The 24,081-nt window shown below is 37.3% G+C and overlaps 2 protein-coding genes across 3 annotated transcripts in view; one reads left to right on the top strand and one right to left on the bottom strand.

Annotated features, from left to right (window-relative positions):
- Urod (uroporphyrinogen decarboxylase) overlaps positions 1–2,037 on the bottom strand; it is a 62,118-nt gene extending 60,081 nt beyond the window's left edge. Inside the window, exon 1 of one of the 2 annotated variants that reach the window (XM_081744422.1) lies at positions 1,905–2,037. In XM_081744422.1, the coding sequence (XP_081600548.1) occupies positions 1,905–1,907 (3 nt within the window). In that variant the 5' untranslated portion in view covers positions 1,908–2,037. The remainder of the gene's footprint in view (positions 1–1,904) is intronic. The other variant, XM_081744421.1, reaches the window with a different exon arrangement.
- Positions 2,038–2,501: 464 nt separating this feature from the next.
- Positions 2,502–20,188, top strand: mRpL44 (mitochondrial ribosomal protein L44). Its single transcript, XM_081744423.1, has 6 exons — positions 2,502–2,733; positions 6,632–6,737; positions 8,652–8,909; positions 11,436–11,520; positions 17,522–17,825; positions 19,889–20,188. The coding sequence occupies exons 1-6, from the start codon at positions 2,676–2,678 to the stop codon at positions 20,071–20,073; spliced, it is 996 nt and encodes a 331-aa protein (XP_081600549.1). The 5' UTR covers positions 2,502–2,675; the 3' UTR covers positions 20,074–20,188.
- Positions 20,189–24,081: the final 3,893 nt, after the last annotated feature.

The following is a 24,081-nucleotide window of genomic DNA, read 5'->3' on the forward strand; positions in this document are numbered from 1 at the left end:
GTGAACCGAACTATGATAGGGGATATCTTTATTTTTCTACGATGCGACTGCAGTTAGTGCTCGAGTTGAAAGGTTCCCTCCAGTTTCAAAACCACAAAAAAGCAAATAGGTTACCCGGTAAGAACCTCTTCATTATACTTATATAATACTGTAAAACTGAATGTGGAAATATGACATTGAACGCACCGATTAGTCATTCTATACGACTACCATGCTGCTGAATCATCGAAACCTTTCGTATCTTGCAAATAATATTCAATTCTATATATCTTTTAGGTAAGGTTCTAAAACAGAGGTTCCCTTTCGCATTTACGTGTAATAATGACCGAAATCAACGTGCCCTGCGGGGCTCTAACCCACCTCCACTGACGCTCGCTCGGCAATACTATTCGAATTAAACTTTGGTACAGAAAGGAACCAACCTAGGTACAAATCTATATGGGGGTACCTGTGTTCTAGAACCTTCCCTATCTTTTCTCGTATTAAACCTAACTTTACTGCCAAACTTATACACCTAAACATCACATAAGAACTCAAAATCATCATCTCTTACCTCATTTCTCCTGTAAATTTGGTAAATGTTTAGCAGAAGGGATACAGAAGTACGTAAAAATTAGAAAATTTACGTGAGAAATGGAAAATGCAAATACTTAGACCTAACCAAATTTAAACTAAACAAACTTAAAACAACTAGAACCAACCTAACACTAATATAATCTAACGTAACATAACCTAACCTGGAGTACGTTTAGTACAAGGGGTCCAGAAGTACGTAAAAAACACAAAATTTACAGGAAAAATGAGTGATACAAGTACTTAGACGTAACATAACGTAACCAAATCTAACCTAACATAAATTAAAGTAAGCTAACCTGAACTAACCTAAACTAACGTCATATTAGTTAAAATAAGCGAAATTCTATCATTTTTTGGAAAATTATGCGGGACTTCTACACTAATATAACACAAACTAAACTAACCTAACGTAACCTAAACTAGCCTAACCTAACTTAAACGACATTTATTCCGAAGTTGGGCGTCCGCTTTCGCCAAGTTTTTTCGTTGTTATCACCTTTGCACACTCTGCAATTTGTTAACTAGGTTCATTAATCCGTGCTCTTCACTAACTTTTAGAATATCTTGTTCGTTATCAACGTATTGCTTCACAAATGTTAAAACTGTTACTTCATTGCCCTTGTACATTCGCCATGTTGATAACATATATTCTCGTTTCTTTCCCACAATGCAACTGTTTTGTTACCTTGCGCCAAGTAGTTCCCTCCGCTCGCCGTATAGTACCATGTTTACAACCGCTTATATATAACAAATAAACAGATTTTTCGAGACACTTATATATTATCAAGCACAGAAACGATCAAATTATCCTTATCTTTTCTGTAAATTTTAAAAATTTTGCTGGAAACGGACGCCCAACTTTGGAACTTAACCCACTTAAACTAACCAACCCTACCCTAAAATAACCGAATATGAACGGAAATTACCAAAATTGTAACTTTTTTTTTTTTTTTTTTTAGAGAAAAGAGCTGGACCCCTTCTGCTAAACATAGGCCCTTATTCTTAAAAAAAGACAGCTGGACCCTTCTACTAAGCATTGTTCGTATTTTTTTTTATTTCTTTAAAATTAAAAAAAAAAAACAGAGGGGCAACTTTAAATTTAACCTGCACTTAGAATTCATAAATTATCCTCTAGTTAACGATCACCTACAACTTAAACACATCGGATCCATAAAATTGATATTTTCTGTTGTATTTTGAATGACAACACTCTTCCTTATAACCTTCATAAAAACTATTTGAAGCAATAGTTTATTCACTAAAATTACGATTCATCTAATTATTCTGTCATACAAAAATATATATTAAAATACAAAATTTCAACTTACCATTTTAAAGAATCAACCAAACGCGACTTGATATTCTTTTGTTTAGAACGGTGTAGAAAGTGATGCCAGCTAGATCACTAAAAATTCTAGGAGACTTCTGAAAAAAAGTAAGAAATCCAAAAGAGAGTGATAATTCGCACATTCAGTAACGTTTTACGTCAACATAACACAAAATTTGCGATATATTTCGAAATAAATGGAATAGACATTAAAATGACTTCATTCCACCTTAATCCTTGGAATATTTGCGGGATGCGACGCAATGAAAGTAAGCGATAAGACGTTCTGCTGGTAAGAGTGTAAAAATATCGGAGAATAAATAAGTTTTAAAACACAAGCTTTTTGCTCCATCGCAAAATCAGTAAGTAAAAGCAAAAGCGATTTTTAGCTTCCTATAGTGGGCATAACGTTTACAATTTTATTATTATTTGATTTGCGTTTTACTTTCCGACAATTTTGTGAGAAATGTTACGGAATTAAATATTATATCAATGCAAACACAAAAACATTTTGTTAATGTTCTCTGATTCCCTAGTTGGTGTATCTGGTCAACGCTTGTTTTGTTATTGTATGCTGATAAATGAGAAATTTATAGCACCTTCATTATCGGTTATAGTCTGTGATGGCATTGTCTTGTAAACAAATTGAAACGAGGGTCTGCGTGCATAGAAGAATTAACGAAGATATGATACTTTAAAAGTGAACAAGAATTGATTTGTTTGTGAAAACAGTTATAACATTGACACAAGTAATTGTACGTGTATAGAAACAATGTTCCTGAGGGCAGCTTCGTCGCTACTCAGCAGAAGCTGCTGTTTAGCGAAACCTGGTAAGTTGCAGTTTTTATGTTGTTGGTTTTGTTTGTAGTTATCTTGTATTTTTGAGTAGTTAAATCACACATTATGACATAAGTGATAATAAAGTGAATGCTGAAATGATAATATGTAACATCCATTCTGTGTGCGGGATGTAGACCCGAAATCCCCGACAGCCAGTCATTATAAGCCAGCTCTATAGATCTATTGACTGTTGCTGCCAGCTTATTTTTCTTCCTTTTGAATGCTTTTTAGGTCAATGTTCTGGTAAGGGGGTCCAAGTAATTTCTTCCACAAAATACAATGTTATATTAGGTTAGCTTTGGACCCCCTTAACGGAACATGGACCGCTTTTTATTATAGAAAAAGTTATAGGTTAACTTAAATAACCATTTGACGTAGTTGTTGAAAAGTTATAATTCTTTTCAACTGGCATGTTTTTGGAATTGCGGGGCCAGAACATTTTGCTTAAAATTCAAACTTTCTTGTTGTATGTTGTAGAATTTTGATGGTTTAGGTTAGGGTTTTTTGGGTTTGGGGAGCCGGCATTCTTTGCTTAAAATTCGTACTTCTCATATTTTCTGTGTTTTTAATGGTTTAGGCTATTTATGTTAGGTTTAGTTAGTTTAGATTAGCACTAGATAGATTAGCTGTAGATAAAGTTCAAAGGGACCACATGAAATAATTGTGGAAGAATTGGTGCAGAGGGTTAACTGCTCAGATAGTGGCGCCGAAATACAAATATAACGGAGAATTGAACATATTCAGACGAAATGTCAGCATAAGACTAACAAAGAAAGTAATTATGCAGTCGCCAGTGTAGAGTGTTGAATTAGGGAAGTAAAGAAGTTAAATTTTGAACCAACTTCGCGTATTGATGCGATATTAAATACACAGGCAATAATTTGCTAGTGTTTGAAACCCCGTGTCTTATTAACGAACTTATGACATGTATGCTACAGTAATGAAGAGAAATTCAGAAGTGTGGAGCGAAAACTAAAAAGGAGAGACATGCATCTCCACCGGTGTGATGAAATGGTTCAAAATTTTGATCGCGATACCATTTTATGGGGGCATAAATTTGTAAAACCCAAGGAAGAATACTTAATTGATTTCTTGGTTTGTGCAGGGATTAAAGGTAAGGATACTATCCGTGTGTGTATATTCACCCATCGTCGCTGACGCGCCTGCTCTCTCGGATGAAATCTACATGTAACGCGTGGATCCCCCTCCTACGCTTCTGCTCGGCTAGCCAGCATTCGTGCTTTTTTTACTGACCACCTGCCATAAGTTGGTTGTTTTAAAGTTAATTCTTGCTTTATGCACTCTTAGTTTTTATGCTATATGTGCATACGGAGTAGTTATACTGAGTCGTCTTAAAGTCAACTTTCACCCATTAATGTAACTCTCGCTGTAGGAACACTTTCTAAGGCAGAAGAAGTGCATTTCCTGCTAAAAGAAGTTCATATTTCATGAATGTAAGTATCCCCTTGTTCGGCAATCTAGTACAGAGAAGGAATATCTTTGTATGTAAGTTGTAGTGCGGGTTGAAAACTTGAAAAGGTAAGGATTATTGGTTTTATTGTTTCTCAATAGTGAGTAGTTTAAGGTATATTATATTAAAATACAAACAAAATAAATAACAGTACAACGTAAAACACAGCCTGGTCGTCATCTGATGAAAATTAGCTGGTGCATATTAAGAACGGTCTGTCGAATAAATAATATATATATATATATATATAATCTTCCTTTAAATGATGCCCTAAGATGATCTAGACTGAAATAATTGCATACGCATTGATAATATACGTGCAAACTGATGTACCCTGGACACGTGTTATCTTGAAATTGACACGTAGTGCATTAGAAATTATTTCTTAGTGTAAAATGTTGCGTTTATGGGTGCAGGTTTACTTTACAATGCTTTCTCCTTACGGACATAAATATGCGAACACAAAAGACACAAACCAACTTGTGCTAGGTGGGCTCTAAAAAGCAAGAATTATATTTAACCAAGTTAGAGCAGGAGCACAGCACGGGGGAGGGCACGGTGGTGCATTTGCACGTAGCAGGCGCATCAGCGACGGACGGTGGAAAAAAGTGGCTAACGGAAGGAAAAGACAAGTTGTTTTAATTTGCTACTCAAAGTGAAAATGCTACCTGACCGAGTGAAGGCAAGAGCGCAGCAAAGGACCCTCATGGGAGTGCGTCCACAGACAGCAGGCGCGTTAGTGATGGAGGGCGTGCGCATAAACTAGGATAGTCCAAGAGACAGTTGATATAGCATAGAATCACATAGGGTGGAGCACTTCTGGTGGCTGAACATTTGTAACTGTATATTGTTAACCATAAAAAAAAAAAAAAAAAAAAAAAAGTTTCTTACATCGTACAGAAATACTTCACTAGTGGAAATTAGTATTATACACATTTGTCTTTAATATGCACTTATTCATTTTAACCATAACATAGTTCGTGTAATCGTTTCACACTTGTAAACTTGAAATACTGGTTTCTTACATTCTGGAAAAGTGTAGATTAGGTTAGTTCTTGTGTGTTGCATTTACAGATAGCTTAATGTAGATTTTATCAATGATACAAGTTGCTAGATGCGTTACCTGACGTCCAAACTGAATTAAAACATGATAATTTTAGGAGTGAATAAAAGGTACATGTAATTAAGTTTAATGATTTTGATTACTTGTTGTATGGCGTGTGTGAAGTGTTTATGTGGTGTGACATGCATGGCAGTAGACAAATTTCAATTAAATACATAGCTGCTTATTTTTTAATTGAAGTAAATGTTTTATATACCTTGGTTACTTAGAGCACAATTTCAGCACAAGTACTTGATTTTAGTGAAAGTTTATAGAAATAGCTGTTATTTGATATTGACTGTCACTCTTTTCATCTTTCACAAACATTAACAAAGATGTTTAAAGTTAAGATATGATTTTAGTTTTAGTGCGACATACAGTCAACGTGAGATATAGAATCTGGCTACACATCATACCATTTTGGAAGTACTTTAAGGTTATATATTATTGCTTTTGTTGATTTTTTTTCCCCTAAAACGCCTGTGATTATGATGTAGAGCCACGTGTTCTAAAGACTGACCCAGAAATTTAGGTTTATATACAAATCGGAATTTCGCTACAAAACGTTCATTATACAGGGTGTTTTAAACAACACCAACAACGTTTGGGAGGTGATAACTGACACCGAGATAAGACAAAAAGTATCGACCAAACTGGATGTAAAATTTCTTCCTTTCGGCAACATGAAAGAATGAACTTTAAACCTCCATAGCTCCAAAACTATGGGACCTACCATAGTCAGGTATAGTTCACTTAGGAACTAATATGCGCTAACCAAAAATACATGATTCAGAGTCCTAAGGTGCTCACGCAACAATTTGTATAGAGGGACTTTGGCTACGGGCATATAATTTCAAGTGCTCACCAACTAACTTTATAAAAATTGTCGCGGAAATACCGTAAGATTCTGAAGCTTGGATATTTGGATAGGTTACATACTAGTTCGTAAGTGACGTCTTGACCTGACTGCGGGAGGTCTCATAGTTTTGGAGCTATGGACCTTTAAAGTTCATTTTTTCATGTTTTCGGCAGCGTTTAACTTTGAAAAGAAGCATTTGTGCACCCAGGTTAGTCTATACTTTTTGTATTATTTTGGTGTCAGGTATCACCTCCCAAAAGTTTATAATTAGCCGGTTACAAAATTTTCTGATTACTGCTAATAATATCGCAGAAGTAACAATATACATATATTGGGAACTAAATTTACATTAAAATTCCTATAGTATTTGTAAAACAGTTTGTGTAACTGTATTCTACAGAGATCTGGTTTACAAAGTCAGTCCTATAAAATCTGTTTGAAAATTATTCATTGTAGGGTGTCGAACTATGAAGCGATGGGTTAGACCGACACTTCAGGAGTTAGAGAGGCGTCGGAAGAGGAATCCACAACCACAAATGCCTCGTTCTGGTTTTCTGGACTGGTGAGTATGCTTTTTGTGTTGTTTTATTTCTTTCAGTTTTGTCAACTTGTAGGTATGTGGTTGTCCTATACCTTGAAAAAATGGGCATTTGTAAACCTTTGTGTAGAAATGAAACTATATACATTAATGTACATATAGATGCTTTCTTGATAAAAATATAGTTGTTTAGCAGAAGAATGATTTACGTAACCTGAAGATTTTATGTTTCACTTCATCTCTGCCCTTCCTTTTCTTATAATAGCAGTCTTAGTTCTTTTATTTTTCTGAAAGTATAGATGGCATTACTTAACAAATGCTTACCGTCTTTTCGAATAACATCGGTTCAATACTACAAAGACGTAGTGTCTTGCAGCGCTGGACCAGTCCCAAAAAAAGTTGCTGGGTGTGCGCCTGTGTACATTTCATCCAAGCCGAAAGGGGGTTTGAGGAAGAAAGTCAGCCAGGGCCTGTATATTAGAAGTTTCATCATTTGCTTGGTGTTAGTGGCAAATATCATGGAGAAACCCGAGTTAAGCTTAGCTGTTTGCGGATACGAACCTACGATATACCGATTCCTAGCTAGGACCGCTAATCTTGCCGTTGTACTTGTAGTGTGTAACAATGTTTGTTATACACAGTATTATCATTCTTAAGAATCCAGTGTGTTTTACTTTGTTCGGTTACAAGGAGTATAATAGATTGTTTCAGAAATGCAAGAAACAATCGATTTTTCTCAGCATACATATTTACAATACAGATAGTTCTCAAATTAATGGAAACACCTGCAAGAGTGCAACTTATCAGATGTATGACGTTGGACGAACTTTCGCTATTAGGATAGCCCTCATGAAGTGGAGTCATCTAGGTCGTGAATAGTAGCAGGTGGTATATTTCACCATTACACATGCAATGTATCACTCCATTCAGTAAGAGAATGGAGGCAGAAATTTGTGTCTCCAAAACAGATCGCAGATGTTACGTTCATGTTCGGGAATAGGTGGCCAGATGAGATTTAAATGACGCCTTAACTTTAAAACTAGTACAATTACGATTCACATGCATATCCAGGTACTCTTGCGATTGAAGTCCAGTTGTGGTATAAATTGCAAATGGAACTTACTTTTTGGATATGCTTTGCATATACTACCCTTTGGAATGCCAGTTTCTCACATTAACTCAATAATATACAACCTGCAACGCAGTAGAGTAGTGTGGGTTGTCTTTCTGAAAGGGACGTCTGATGTACTCTATACTTTTTGAATCTCCACACCTACGTATGAACCCACCCCTAATTTCTCCTTGAGTTGGAAATCGAAAATACGGTTTCGTACGCCATCAGATCTGGCGAAGATTCTCTGTGTACAAAATTCGATGGCTCTCTTTCTGTGCGAAAATCTGACGACAGACATATACACATTATTTTATATCGGAGTATGAGAACTAGAGTAACCTAACTCCATTTTCATAGGTTTACAGGAGAGATGAAAAGAAAGTTTGTTTGTCCGATTTCTTTTAAAATAAGATGGTAAAAACAGTACTGAATATCAGTTAAGCCATGACAAAGTGACGTTAAATACAACTCAAATGCCACCAAGAGAGGCATTCAATGTACGTACATGCAAGAAAACGAAAATTCAATTCTTAGAGTTACATTCCTCTGGTTCTCGTACGTAAAGCATAGATTAATACGGATTAAGTAATGTCACCACTGTAATAAGTAGTACTGTGATCAACGAACGTCACGCGTCTGTGTTTTAAGTCTGTACAAGTGTGGCAGGAACTTTCTTTGAAACTTTTGTCCAAATAACACAATCAGTATTACTGAATCTTTCGCATAATATTTTTTTCATGGAAATATTTTCAGAAAAAAATAAAAGTCAATGCCACAATCTTATTTTTTTTTCTTTTAAAATTGTTTTATTTTTTGTGTTCTAGGAATTACGACGCCGAACTGTTTGCCTTTGGTAAACGATTAAATGAAGATTTTGATGATAGTCTGTTGAGGCAGGCGTTCCTCCATAGATCATATATTATCCAGAAAGAGCTGAAGGAGAAGGAACTTGGGGTGGAAAGTTCGGATCAAAATGTAGAAGACAACAGGAAGCTAGCAGAAGAAGGTGAAGAATTAATGCGGGATTACTTGAAGAGCTATCTGTGTACGATATTCCCCTATTTCCCGGATGAAGGCGTTTGGTAAGAATTTAGGTTGTGTTTAATTTGCAATAGATTAGTAATCCTATGTAAATGTACACAAGAGTTTTAGGAATGATCCAAAAATGGAGCAAAAGATTGCGATCTTGGCCAATAATTTGTTTTCGGATCAGTTGTCAAAAAATTTTTGAACGGCTCCTAAATCTTTTTTACGGAATAATCACATCATACTGACAACTAAAGGGCCAAATGGATGAATCAAGTTGAGGGATGAGACATAGTGCGCCTGACAGAGGATGTGAAAATATGTGTGAGCAAAGCTATAGCAGCTGAGAGCCATAGGAAACGGAGGGGGAGGGGCTCAAAAGTTGGTGGGAGAAGGGCTGTGCTATGTTATAGAAATACATCAAATAAACTATTGGATCGTTAAAATAATGAAAGATAGACATTGCGAACTGTGGTAGTTTCACATATTGGCAAAATAAGAATGGGCAGAGTAGATCACAAACCTCCGCCGCCATTTTGAAATCTATGATGTTTTTGAAATGGAAAGGTAGTCATGTGATATATCAACTAGGGCCAGAACGTTCTCAAAAAGTCAGTTATGTACTTTAGTGATCGTTATCTGTTCTTAGTTATCTCGTTATCTAACGTAATATACAGATTTATTTTTTTCAAATGGCGCTATGTCAGGTTACTACATATTTCAAATTTATTTTATTTATATTACATAAGTGATACTACACAACCAAAACTGTGATAGTCAGGCTCATAGCCAGAACACTGGAGAAGGGGTGTGTGTGACCTGAGTTCACCTTACATTCATACATACATATCAACACAGAACTGAAAGTTTCAGGGAGCTGAGAGTGTTCGCAGGAGGTGATCAGCCACGCCCTAGTTACGGTCCTAGTAATACTTAGAATGTATTCTTTATTTTGTCATATATATACGAACAACGAATAAAAGCTACATTTAATTTACAGGATTTGACCACTAATATACGAACAGTGTTAAGTTTGACAGAGTTCTATCTGATGATAGAGTCTTGTCGTCTCAGCGAAACTTGAATTACAAGATGACAGGGTTTTGAGTGCTAACCCGTCGTCCCGATAAAAGATGCTGTTGTGCATCTCCTGAAAGGATCAACGACTACATTTACTCATTGCTAAGGTTCTGTCATATTGTGAGCTGTACGAAAAGATATCTTCAATAATGTTGACATTACAGCAAGTCGAAACTTTAAAGGGCTGTCTCGAAACATAGGTGGGTGCAGTTAGAACCTTCTCAAACTAGGGTCGCAAATTGTGGCTAAAACTTTGTTCTTTTCGGGCTCTGTGTTTCAATGCTCTATCACAAGATGCGAACGACATCAGGGAGATCATTTGTAGGTGCCTAGAATTCTATCTTGCACCGAGGGGCCGCGGTGGCTCAGTGGTAGAGCGTTCACCTCCGGTGCTCTGGGTCCCTGGTTCGATCCCAGCTCCCGCCAAGTGAACTTTGTGGTGGACAAACACCGTGTGCGTGGGTTTCCTCGGGGTTCTCCCGTTTCGTCCCACTTTCTTCATTCCACCATTTCATTCATTAACCATCATCCCCGTCTCCTTCAGCCTAACCGGGATATCCGTGAGACGTAAAACTTAGATTTCATTTCATTTTTTCTATCTTGCACTGGTCCGTCTGCACGTTAAACAATGATGTCAAGAAACTTGTAAGTATGATAATGTAACTTCCTTTCACTCTCTAGAATCCTCATCTTTTGAGGGTCATATTTGTGTGAAAAACTATGCAGACAATTTTCATAAAGACATAATTTGTGGTAGATTGTAGAAATTTTGGTTACTTGTAACAGGCACTTCGTGAAGTTGCTGTTGAACGGATTATGTTCTCGTTTCGACCTTAATAGTCTTCTACTCGGACTGAGTTTCTTCCAGAAATTTTCTTCAGTTATACAAGGAGAAAGATGGGATAGTGCCTTTACTAACAGGTCTTAATTGATTTCCACATTTCTTTTCCATGTTTTACTGATTATTGTTTCTGGTGTACAATGACTTCACCTTGTATTTGGAATTGTCACCAATTAAATAAATTAATAATTTCTTCTATATTTGGACTTGGTTAAAATGTGAAACATGATCCTATGACTTAACACACAAGAACAAGCTTTCAGTATTCAAAAATATGTCATAGGTCCAATTATGGACACGTGGACCGTCTAAAAATTTATATTCAGTTTCGAAAGTAAATTTCCCCTGTCACAGAATCTGTTTATTTGCTTAAGAATGGATTGATAATTTTGGTTCAAGTTAAAGATTACATGACAGTTCCTATTTTAAAGATAGTGAAAATTATACTTTTGATTAGCCGTCATGTCCAAGAGTTACTGTCAGAATTCGCCGCAGAAGAGCCACTTTTACGTGTGACGGTACAGGAAAATTTCCGATATTTCTCAATAAGTTTTCAGTCACAACGTATTTGAAGTAGCCCATTATTATATGTTAGTTCTATTTTAGGGTTTAAAGCTATATGTTTGCAGTTTTCAAGACTTAATAATTCTGTGTTTTTCAGTGCCGTTAAAGATTATTTGATGTCAGAAGATGTCCTGTCTGATGTCGCGTTGAATCTGGGTACAAAGGATCTCATTCTTTCTGCGGTAAGCAAACTGATGATAGTTTATATAGTTTATATTTTCTTCTGGCTTGTAAGCAAGACAATTCGGAGCCTATATTTGTGGGTAACGTCGAATTTTTGATTATATGATGCAGCTGGTACTTGTGATACATACTGGTGGCTGTGTGCTTTGTAACTGACTAGAAAATTATGTACATTTGTGGATATCGTAGCTGTATCCCCAGCTCATGGCCTTGAGCTGAGTTGAAGTCGCTATTGTTTCTATAATGTAGTGGATAGATTAAATTGACTAGGATACCTAACGAGTACATTTAAGTATGTCAGCATAGGTGTACCAAATTATTTTTAGAGCTCCTCCGTGGCTAAGCGGTTAGCGTACGCGCCTTTGGCGTGGGAGACCCGGGTTCGATTCCCGGCGGGAGCTCATGTGGTTCGGATTCCACGTTAATCAGTAGGTCCACGTCTCATATAGCCTCGCTGCTGAAAGGGACGCTAAACTAAAATCAACTCAACTGTACCAAATTAGAATGTAATTAATGAGAAAATAGAAATTAGATGAGTGACGAGAAGTGCTTGAATGTTAATTCATGAAAAAGAAAACTCTCTGCAACTAATATCAAAGAATTTAAAAATCTATAAAACCCTATTTTTTTCTGTAATATGCTATAACTAACTAAACTCACTCAATCTATAGCCTATGGAATCCGGAGGATCATAAAATAAAGCTCTCCATTGACTTCTGTCCTTAGCGAACTGGATCCGGTTTCTACTTTGTATTCCTATTTCTGCGAAATTCATCTTAATATTGATCTCCCATCTGCGCCCACGTCTTTTTAATGGTCGTTTCCTGATTGGATTTCCAGCCAAAACTTTGAAAGCGTTCCTATTTTCTTCCTTCTAGCTACATGACCTGCCCACCTAAGCTTCCTAGACTTGATGACCCTAACAATGTTTCGTAAACGATATAAATTATGCAGTTCCTTGTTATAAAGTTTCCACCATTCGCGCTCCTCTTGGGTCCGAATATTCGGCTCAGGATTTTATTCTCAAATACTTTCAGTCTGCTTTCTGCCCTCAGAATAAGCGACCATGTCTTGCAATCATACAATACAATAGGCATGATTATAGTTTCATATAGTTTAAGCTATATGGATATAAAAAATTTGCACTGACTTCCAGGGATAAGTATATGGTGTCGCTTTTCAAAATGCATATAGTGGACAAAGTAGTGGAAAACACTTCGTTAAGTACAAACTTCACACGCCATACAGTGTTAAGCTTACGCTTTTGCTATGACTCTATTATGAAATATGACAAAAGAGGGCTGCGGGATACCATAGCTTGCACCCGAGACCATAATAGGGCCGCTGGTTCACTTGACAGTTGGGTGAAGACAGAACACATCGAGTGTTTACTGGGCAGGAGGATGAAGGTTGTCTCGCTGGATCAAATGATGCATTTTTAGTCTTCCAAATTCTAAGTTTTATGGTCGTTGTACCATGCACATCACCTTCGAAATAAAATGAAATTAATCTGTAAGGTTTACGTCCCACAGTTATGCCGGCTAGGCTAAAGGAGACAGTGATGACGAGAAATGAATGAAATGGTGGAATGAAGAAAGCTGGAGGAAACGGGAAAACCCACGCACATGGTGTTTATCCACCACGAAGCTGCCTATCGCCTCCGAGCGTACTGGCTTGGCGATAGCGTCACACCGCGAATACTCATTTTGTGAAGTTTCCTCCACACTATTTTATTTGACACTGTTGAATTCAAGTGCTCGTTCACTTCTAGAATCACTTTGACAACCGTTATTTTATTCTGAGACATCACTATTCTTTTCAATATCCCATGGATCTGATCATGCATCTCTATTTCTCTGCCATTGTTGTGCTTAGCTCTCTCTCCTAACGTTCGCCGTGTATTGTCATAATCTTCGATACCGTGCCTCGTGTTACACCAAATGAAGTTGCTATTTTGATCACAGATTCCTCAGCTGGATGGACAGCAACATTTAGATTTTGATGAAACTCAGTAAATTATGATACACTGTTTTCCCGGTGCACGAGTAGAACGTCCATGAACCCAGGAGCGCTACTAAAGTCTCTACTGTGAGCAACAACGAGTGTTTCAGTGTGCCCAAGAACATTTCAAATTTTAGTGTTATTTGGCATTTCCATTACTTTGTCCACTATCTGTAGAATCTTGAGGCATGGTAGAAAAAGAGAGGATCAGTGAAAAATGCGAAATAATGTGAAACTTCATAGTAATGTATGAATTGCTAAATATATTTCTACGAATTTGATGGAGACATCTAAGGTGACTGGGATATAAGTGAAAGCTCACAGGATGTTGGTTGAAAGGCATCTAGGAGAAAGACTTTCAGGTAGGCCGAAAAAGATCTAAGATAACTAGGATCAACTGGCGAATTCTTGTGTCTCCAGCGATTAACTTTCTGGTTTCTTAACCAAATGGTGAGTGAGTGAAATGACATCCGAAAAGAAGAGGTTGGGAAAAAAAAAAGATTTATATAGACAGCCGAACACCCCCTGGGACGTACAGAGTCAGTTCTTCCCACGTGTGTCAGTCATTAAATAAATATACTTATATGCTCTCTTATTCTGAATCTTTAAACTCTAAATAAGCGACACTCTTTAGACTATCAGGGTTCACACTGACTTGAAAGTCAGGAAAATTAAAATGAGTCGGGGAAATTATTAAAACTATGCCGAAAGTCAGCGAAATGATTGAAGTTGCGCCGAAAGTCAGGGAAATGATTGAAATTATGCCGAAAGTCAGAAAGATTCAGAACTATGCTGAAAGTCAGGGAAATGATTCGAACTATGTCGAAAGTCAGGGAAATTGCTATATTTCACAGATAAGTTAAGGATTTTTGTAAAGTTGTCCCCAGAAAATGTGAAGAACACCTCAAACAATCAAGACAGATTCTTAAAGATGATGGTAAGGCATAGGTTGACAAAGGAAAATTGTTTAGAAATATAGAAGATTGAGGAGCGCCAAAAGGTGTTGAAACATCAAGCTTTGAAAGAAAAAGAACAAATTAAATCAAGTGCTACAAAATAAAAGCAAAAAGGTCGACAAAAACAAGAAAACATAGCCATAATTTGCCCTATCTCTTTGATTATAATCAAAGAGATAGGGCAAATTATGGCTATGTTTTCTTGTTTTTGTTTATGTATTCAAAATACTGATATACTTAACATATCGTTACGGGCCGCAGTGGCTCAGTGATAGAGCGTTCACCTCTAGTGCGTGGGGTCTCTGGTTCAATCCTATCTCGCACCAAGTGAGCTTTGTGGTGGACAAACCCAGTGTGTGGGGGTTTTCTCAAGGTTCTGCCATGTCCTCTTTCCTTCTTCATTCCACCATTTCACATATTTCTCAGCATACCGTCTCCCTTAGTCCCGGTGCATAATCGTGGGACGTTAAACTAACTACTTCGTTTTGGTTTTAACATATCGTTAGTGTATGATTATTGTGTTATATTAGTGTTTAATTGTATTCCAAATAGACAGAATTTGACTCATAAATATTTACAGTAAAAACGTAAGCTTATACTGCATTTTAAAAGAAAAGAGAGCGTTACACAACTATGGAAATGGTAAAGAACAATTAAAATAATGTTTTTTCTAAACGTAATCGTATAATAGTTTTTTGTTTAACGTTTCACAAATATGCGCCAATGCTGAAGGAAACGGTGATGATGGGATGGATGATATTGGCGGAATGATGAAGGTGGGTGGAAACGGGAGAACCGAAAGAAAACCCACGCACACACGGTGCTTGTCCACCACAAAACCCACTTGGCTGGAGCTGTGATAGAACCAGGGATCACACGCGCCAAAAGTAAGCGCTTTTACTATTGAGCCACCACGGCCTCATACATAATAGTGTTCCTGGTGTCGTGGGTGAGAGGAATTTCAAAATTTAAGTGTGAACCCTGTGTATATTACTTTAGTTTGAATGAATATGCAGAACTAAAATCTGGAATAATTCAGATAATTACCGGTAATTGAATAAAAGAATTAATTTCATGTATTAATATTTTCAATCAGTTTGGTTTTGAGTTTGATTTTTTGTGTTCATTCTTATACAACCAAAGTTATAAAAGACGGGACTTACTAATGTGGGCTCTGAACTACGATCGGCTTCAATCTGGTGCTTGTGGTGGATGCAAAATCATTCCTCGCGGTATAAACCGGGTTCGATTCTAGGTGGGAGAGCATTAAAAATTTGAACTTATTACCATGGTTTTAGATTGTCCCTTGAACTGTACGTTCACGTCTCATTTAGCCTTGGTTTTGAAAAGGCACGCTAAACTACAACAAGAATGAAGGAGGGCTGTATCTCAATTACGAGAAAAAGGAGAACGTGTCTATAGATTTCTAACTCAACTTATTACCAAGCAGAATTTGTCCTTGTAGAGTGACTTTTTTTTTTTTTTTTTTTTTTTAACCAAATTAAAGATACATGTATTATATTTGTTTTTCATCCTTCATTGTTAAGAGTGAGTTAGGGAGTAGAAGCAGTGGAAAGTATAATTCAAAAGTACCTATATTTCTATATAGAAAAGTATATTTTAAAATTTGGATTTCTACTTCAAAATTTTGCACCTAATGAACTAAAGAGGTGATCACTTCTCGCTTATTACGAGGAGCAGTCAAGTGAAAACAGAACATCCTCTATAAAACACATTTCTCCCAAAAGTTGGCAACACTGCTGTTACTTATCGATACTGCCATCTCTGGGGGGGAGAAATACGTAGTGACAACTTACAGGTACACAGAATTGTTCGTTTCTTGCTCTATAGGTCAGTGTATTGAAAAGTGTATTCGTCCAGCATTAGAAATCGAGGCAAGCAAAAAGGAGCAGACAGGTGTGTTCGTTTTCTAGCGGTCAAGGGTTTGGAACACGCAAAACTCATCGTTGCATGTCTGCTGTGTATGACGCACACTACATGTCATTGAAAAGTGAGCAGGAGTGGAATAAGAGAGTCCGAGAAGGACGCACATTATTGCAAGACGATTCGCGCCCAGGACAGGTCCATCACGCCGTTACCCTTATGTGATTGCGCGGATTGATGGTCTTATCTGCGAAAACCGACGAATCACAGAGGAAGAAATTCGTGTTCAAGTTGGAATTGGCCATGGCTCCATGAATGCCATTATCAAAGAACACCTGCAGTTCCGAAAAATTTGTACAAAGTGGGTTCCGCATTAACTGACAGAGGGAGAAAAGATTGACTGAATGGCTTCATGTCTGATACATCTGCAGCGGTATCACGAGGAAGAGTATGCGTTTTTGTTCGGTATTGTTACAGGAGAAAAGAACGTGGTGCCACAATTTTGAACCCGAGAGCAAACACAAAGCCAACAACGGAAACACCCCAATTCTTCCCCGCCAAATAAATTCGAAGTTGTACATACAAGTTTCATTAGAGCTATAATGACCCTTTTCTTCGACTGCAGGGGTCCTTTGCTTGTTTACTTCCTCGAGGGTGTGGCTACAATAAATGCGAAGCGTTAGGAACACTCTCTGCAGAAACTGAGACACAATAAAGTCGAAACTCCTTGTAATGTTGTCGGACAGAATCATCCTTTTGCGTAATAATGCCCGTCCCCGTACAACCCAGCTCTTCCTCCTTGTTACATTTTTTTACATTTTTAGCGTCATGAAGAAAGACATTCGTGGACGTGGGTTTCAGTCAGACGAAGAAGTGCAAGAGTGGATCAGATGTAGATCTGTCAGCGACCTAACTCCTTCTACAAGACTGGAATTGATCATCTCGTCTCCCAAGGTTAAATATATTAACGGGTCTGAAAATTACTTTTGAATAAAAAAAAAAAATCATTCCATTGGTGCTTTTTCACTTGTATTTGGTTTTCATTTAACCCTCCTCATATTGTTTATGTAGTACATCTTTTGAATATTCTTACATAATTTAAATTCCTACAGTACATTTTACAACATTTTTTTTTTTTTTTTTACCTTCCTTTCTTTAGGATTTCCCTGTGGAGAAACAAACGCTTGTAGTAACTCTAAAAGCCATCATTGGTGCTCTGAAGAGGAGTTCTGGTGTAGACCGAGCGCAGATATTTATTCATGATTTCATTGTTGCCCAGCTGAGTGAGAAAGACATCTACGAGCTATGGGATATTCCTGACCCAGTGGACCTTCTGTCAAAACTCGTCAGGCAAATGGGACTTCCAGAACCCGAGCCTCGTTTACTACGTGAGGCGGGCGTAAATACGGTGCTGGCAGTCTATTATGTTGGATTCTATATTGACAAGAAACTAGTTGGCTATGGTATGTTTATTTCTAATAAAAGTGTCAAGTGTTTAAAAGAGAAACCTTTAGTTACAATTTATACGATTGATTTTGTGTTTTATGCTCTTTTCCAATGTCATCCTTGTTTCGATACATTGATGAACAGAAATGACTACTAACTTATACAGACAGTCCTCGAGTTAATTAAATTGGAGATACGTAAAGTCATACTTTCGTTAGATATGTCCAATATAAGAAGTTTAACTGTTATTTTTTATTTTTTTTTTAAATCCTCGGTGTTGTAAGAATATAAGACTCTGTACGCTATTTATAAGGCATATTACAGAATTAAATTTTTGCATTGCAGTATTATGAAACAGTAGTTTTGGATATATATATATATATAAAAGGGTTTGCGACAAATCTTAAATTATGGTAAAACTCTACTTACTTAGGTCCAGAATGGGGGCATGGGGGCTCAGTGGTACAGCGCTTACCTCTGGTGCCTGGAGTCCCTTGTTCGGTCCCCCAGCCAAATAAGTTTGTGGTGTATAATATAATCTATTTTCTCGGGTACTCCCATTTCCTCCCACATTCTCATTCCACCATCATTCACTTGCCTGAATCATCAGTCTCAGTTTAAAGAGCATAAACGTGGGACGTTAAATTGAAAGATTTAATTGAATTCTCACTTACTTAAGTCGAGGACTGACTGTATGTTCTTGATACCGGCGACTTGAGAATAACAGTTCCAAAATATTAGAGTATAGAATATGTAGGAGTTGGTGTCCACTTTTGCTGGCGATTGTACCTTATTATTGTTTCATCAACATATACTACCGATAATATATTTTGCACATAAACAGCACTATCTTTTTCACGCGCCTGCGCAGTGTTTGTGTCTTCATCGAAACATGATTATAAAATGTAGCTCAGTTTTGTGAAAGTTCACTTTTCTTCAACACTTCATTGAACATATACTAGTTTCAGTTGTTACCTGTAAAACGACGTTAGGCCTGACCCGCTGCGACTCATGTACCCTGAAATTTGAATACTATCACGCAGAGGCCTCAATATTTGTAGACAACCTGATATACGAAAGTCCCTTTATTCGGATGTAACACTGTCTGTTTCTGTGCTGTTGGAAAAATGTACAGGGTGATTCTAAAAAAAAAAAAAAAACGGGAAATTTTGAAAATTGAATAATTTAATGAAAACAGTTGTTTTTTAAAAAATATCTCATTTAATAGTAAAAATAATGCATTTTAGAATACATAAAAGAAATCACAAGCCGAGAAATCAGGGGATCTAGGAGGCCATTGAGTGTCACCATTTTTCGAAATTACACATTCTCCAAACAATTGGCATACAGCAGCCATCGATATTCGTGCTGTGTTGAACGTTAATTCATCCTTGTTGAAACCAGGCTGCGTCAATAATGTCCTGAAATCTCTGTAGTTGTTGCACAACAAAAGTTTCAAGCATGGCGACGTAACGATTTGATGTGACTGTAATCGTATGGCCATTCTCGTCCTTTAAAAAACATCACACAGTATGATGACCTAGCATACCACTTTGTTGCTGTCCAATGGACGCTGGTGTAGCTCCATATGATTGTCCTGTGGCCGTAGCGTCCTAAATTAGACGTCGGAATTCTCTACGTGCCCCCCTCCACACTGTCACTGTTCTTGTGAAACGCTTTGATCGCGAAAGCACGTTGTGCAACACTCCAAGCATTCATGATAACTAAATGACAGGGATCGTTGATAGGCTGGCGTACGTTGTTCAATGTTACCAAACGCCCACTGTTTGCCAACACAACTTTCAAAATTTCTCGTTTCTTTGAATCACCCTGTACCATGTATTTTGAGAAACTTTGCATAATTGTCTGGTAAAGAAGTATTATAATTGGGACGTTGTATTTAGGAAATAAAGTCAGCCATAGAAATATGTGCTTAAATCCCCAGATCACCAAATTGTATGTGAGCATTGTACGTGAATGTGATGAGTTTGATCGAAATGTAAATTTGTCTTGTCTTTATTATATGTGTAAATAATTGAATAAAAATTTGCTGTACTGAAATGTTTATATGTTGTTGTAGGTCCTGGTGAATCGGTGGAAATTGCCAAGAAGATGGCAGCACATGATGCACTCCGCCGAATGTTTCAGTTAGAAGAAAATAGACAGCCGTTGCCGTTCACGAAAAAACCATCCCCTGTGAGAAAGTCAAACCCCAGTGTGTCGGAGTGGAAGGGAGAAACAATTAAAAACATAGTTATGTTGTAATTTCGTCAACAATTACTATGGACTAGAAACAAAAGAGACTCTTTACTATGAGTAGTCGTCGCGCAATTATTTGTTGATGATATTATTGTTAATAAAAATTTACTGTGATTGTCAATTTTTTTTTCCATTGTTAAAGTATGTAGAAGTTATAAAGCATTTTCTGTGATTACAGATATTTCTTAAAGAGAGACATAACCTAAATAATTTAATTACTTTCATGTATTATTTACTGAAACAATATACGAATATGTAAAGAAGTTTAAAGTGATTTGTAAATAGTAGTCCTCTTATCTTGATTGATTGATTGATTGATTTTTAGTTTAGGGTCCCTTCCAGCAGCGAGGCTATATGAGACGTGGACCTACTGATTAACGTGGAATCCGAACCACATGAGCTCCCGCCGGGAATCGAACCCGGGTCTCCCACGCCATCCTCTTATCTTGAATTTCCATTATTTTATGAAATACTAGCAGAATACTCGTTCCTTCCATGGGGACAATACTTTTCATTTTGGACTAAAGGGCTGAATTTGGAATTGAAGTGCATCCGAAGTCTCACTGTTCGCCTCAGCGACCCCGAAATTTATGGATTCGATACTAATATCGGTCATTTTCGATCTTTTCTACACATATTCCCCACTCTCTTAAGTTGCACCGTCAAAATGAAATGACAAAATCCATTCCAGGCCCAAATCTCATCTCTATGTTGCAAATCGGTCGGGTGGTTCAAGACGTATGAAGCCACAATCATATTCACTTTAATTTTCAACGAACTTGAAAAGTTCTTTACTGAATTCTGTATGTCTATTTGTCTGTTATTTGCGATTATTTCAATTTTGAATCCTGTATTCGATACAGCATCAAAAACTATCTGAGAAAGTGATTAAGTTTTTCGCGTCACTCTTACAGCTCCCGAGATATTGGCCAAAAAATGGGCCGATTTCCATAGATTTAAGGAGCCATATTTCGGGAACCGTAAGTCAGAGAGAAATCCTATTGGTGTTGATCAATATCTGAAAGGATGATAAATGTTTTAGTACCAAACAGTAACTGGTGGCCACTGTTCAACTGGCCAATGACCAGTTGGCCAGTGGCCATCAATTAATGTGGGTACCAAAATGTTTACCATGCTTTTAGGTATTGATTAACACAAATATCATCTCTCTATGATTTACCGTTCCCGTAATATTGGTCAAAAAATTGCCAATTTCTAGCTATTTAAGGAACCATAAGTTGTAGAGAGATGTTGATGTTGATCAATACCTAAGAGGATGGTGAACATTTTGGTACCAAATAGTAACCGGTTGCCACTGATTGTCTACTGGGCAACTACCGTGCTCGTGGGTTTTCTCGGGGTTCTCCCGTTTCCTCCCACTTTCTTCATTCCACCATTTCACTCATCTCTTATCATCACCGTCTCCTTTAGCCTAACCGGCATAACTGTGGGACGTAAGACTTAAAGATTTCATTTCATTTCTACTGGGCAACTGGCCACCGTTCCCCAGATATTGGCCAAGAAAGTTCGAATTTCTAAATATTTAAGCAACCATATCTCGAGAACTGTAAGTCATAGAGAGATTATATTTTGTTGATTTTTGCCAGAAAGAGAAGAAGGTGCGGATAAAATGATTTACATCTACGAACAATGACAGTTATCCTTCCAGCTCCATCTCTCCATTGTTTTTAAGTTCGTTCTGACAATGCTCTTGGAACATTCTCAACTGGTTATATATAGATACAACGGTAATCTCAAAAGTAAGACCCCAAAGCGCTGAGAATGCAGCAAAACTATTCGTGCAGCTTTGGAAATGCTGTTGTTTCGTGTTTCCCACATTCACAAGCAAGCTTGCGCATATCTCGCTGGGATACTCTCTTGGCTCGGCAGCCGTTTGTAACGGGGCTACCGCCCAGTGCGAAGTTTGCACAGTTATTCGGTTTTTGAACGTAAAAGGCCCTAAACTGATCGAAATTAATCGCTAATTGACAGAAATGTATGGCAAGTCGTGCGTGGATGTCAAAAACGTCCGCAAGTGGTGTAGGGAGTTTGCAGCTGGTCGTACTGAAATTCACGTCGAAGGAGCCGAGTGCTGTTCATTTCTGACGAGGCAGTCGCGAAGGTTGAGCAAACCAGTGACTAGCACCTCTTTCCTAAGTTGAAAGAACACTTGGCCGGAACACACTTCAGCAAACAACGACGAGGTGACATATGAGTTTCAACGGTTCCACAAACACATGGCGGTGAGTTGGTATGACATGAAGGTACAAAAACTGCCACAGACAGAAAAATGCTTCGACCGAAATTATGATTAAGTAAAAGAATAGATAAATGTACAAGGTAATTGGATCCGAATGTTCATCTCAGTGTATTATTATCAAATACTTTATCCCAAGAGGAATGTGAATGGGGAATGGCGGAAACTTCGTAACGAGGAACTGCATAATTCATACCGTTTACCAAACATTGTTAGGGTCATCAAGTCAAGGAGGCTCAGGTGGGGAGATGATGTTGCCAGAATGGAAGAAAGTAGAAACGCTTTCAAAGTTTTAACTGGAAGACCAATTGGAAAACGACCATTAGGAAGACCTAGGTGCAGATGGGAGGACAATACTAAGATCAATCTTGCAGAAATAGGAATAAAAGGTAGAAACTGGATTCAGTTGGCTAAGGATACAAGTCAATGGAGAGCTTTTGTAAACGCGGCACTGAATCTCCGGGTTCCATAGGCCAGAGAGTGAGTTAATACTTTCAGTCTGTTTTCCTCCCTCAGGTAAAAGTGCCTACAATTGAATAAATTTCTAAGTGAAATTTTTTATACTAACTTGAGGATGCTAAATCCAATGACTGTTTTCAAACATATGCATCCATGGACTTCGTAGAAAAGTGGTCTCCAATATGGAATATAAATAAATGTAAATATCTCAACTATGAGATCATTCACCATCCCATTGACGAATAGATTTGAAAATAATTCCATTGGGTTTAGCGTCCTCAAGTTAGTAAAAAGAAGCGCAGTCAGAAATCCATGCAACTATAGGCATTTTTTACTATTGCTATGATTATTAGCTATTTCAAAGCTCACGTACCGGAAATTGAACCCGAGACTCCATTCACGAAAGGCGCGCGTACGCTAACTACTAGGCAGCTGGAAAGGCAGTTATTAAGTCAATTTTAACTTTGTGCATTAATATATATATATATATATATATATATATATATATATATATATATATATTATTCATTGGTCCATTTCATATAGCTACCTTGTGTTGACATGCTTGCCTTAACAAAATAGTAACGGTTGATATTATGCATAAGCCTTTTTTCTTTTCTATGTTAGAATATATTGGTGGAAAATGGTTCAATTTTAAACATTCTGTCTTATTAGTCTTGTACTTTTCACGTAAACAATTTTTAGTATTTTGCACCATCATAAGACAACATGGAAGTCATTAACATATATTTATGTAATACCATTCATTTCTCGTTCCTACCGAATGAATTTCCTTAAAACAAGAAGTTTTTGTCAACGTTGTAATTAATCCGTTAAAAAATTAACAATCAGTTAAACATTTTCTATTTTTTTTTACTTAATTACATTTTTCGGAAGTTAATTTTTAGCTCATAATACAGGGTATCCGGAATGAGGTTGACAGTTTTCAAAAATGTGTGGCTCCAGTATGACAACAGAGAGGGGGGAAAAAAGAAAACACGCATTTTAAGAGAAAACTCAAAAAGTTCAGCAAATTTTCATACTTGTAAAACTACCGGTGATGGCGCTAATACCGCTGAAATGGCGTCGGCACCCGAAAAGGAACAATGCGTGTGAAGGCTTGTAGAGAGAAGTGTTGTTCAGGTGCAACAAGACTTTTCCCGTGTTTATCACAAGGATCCTAGCGTCCAGTGCATTTTTTAAGAAATCGTTACTGGGTATCCAGGCACAAAAAGACCTTGACACACACGGCAGAGTTTTTAGAGTGCATTTATTTAATAATATACACTTACAAATAT

The sequence above is a fragment of the Thermobia domestica genome, chromosome 17, assembly GCF_964235325.1.
Source record: "Thermobia domestica chromosome 17, izTheDome1.hap1.1, whole genome shotgun sequence".
Taxonomy (NCBI): Eukaryota; Metazoa; Arthropoda; class Insecta; order Zygentoma; family Lepismatidae; genus Thermobia; species Thermobia domestica.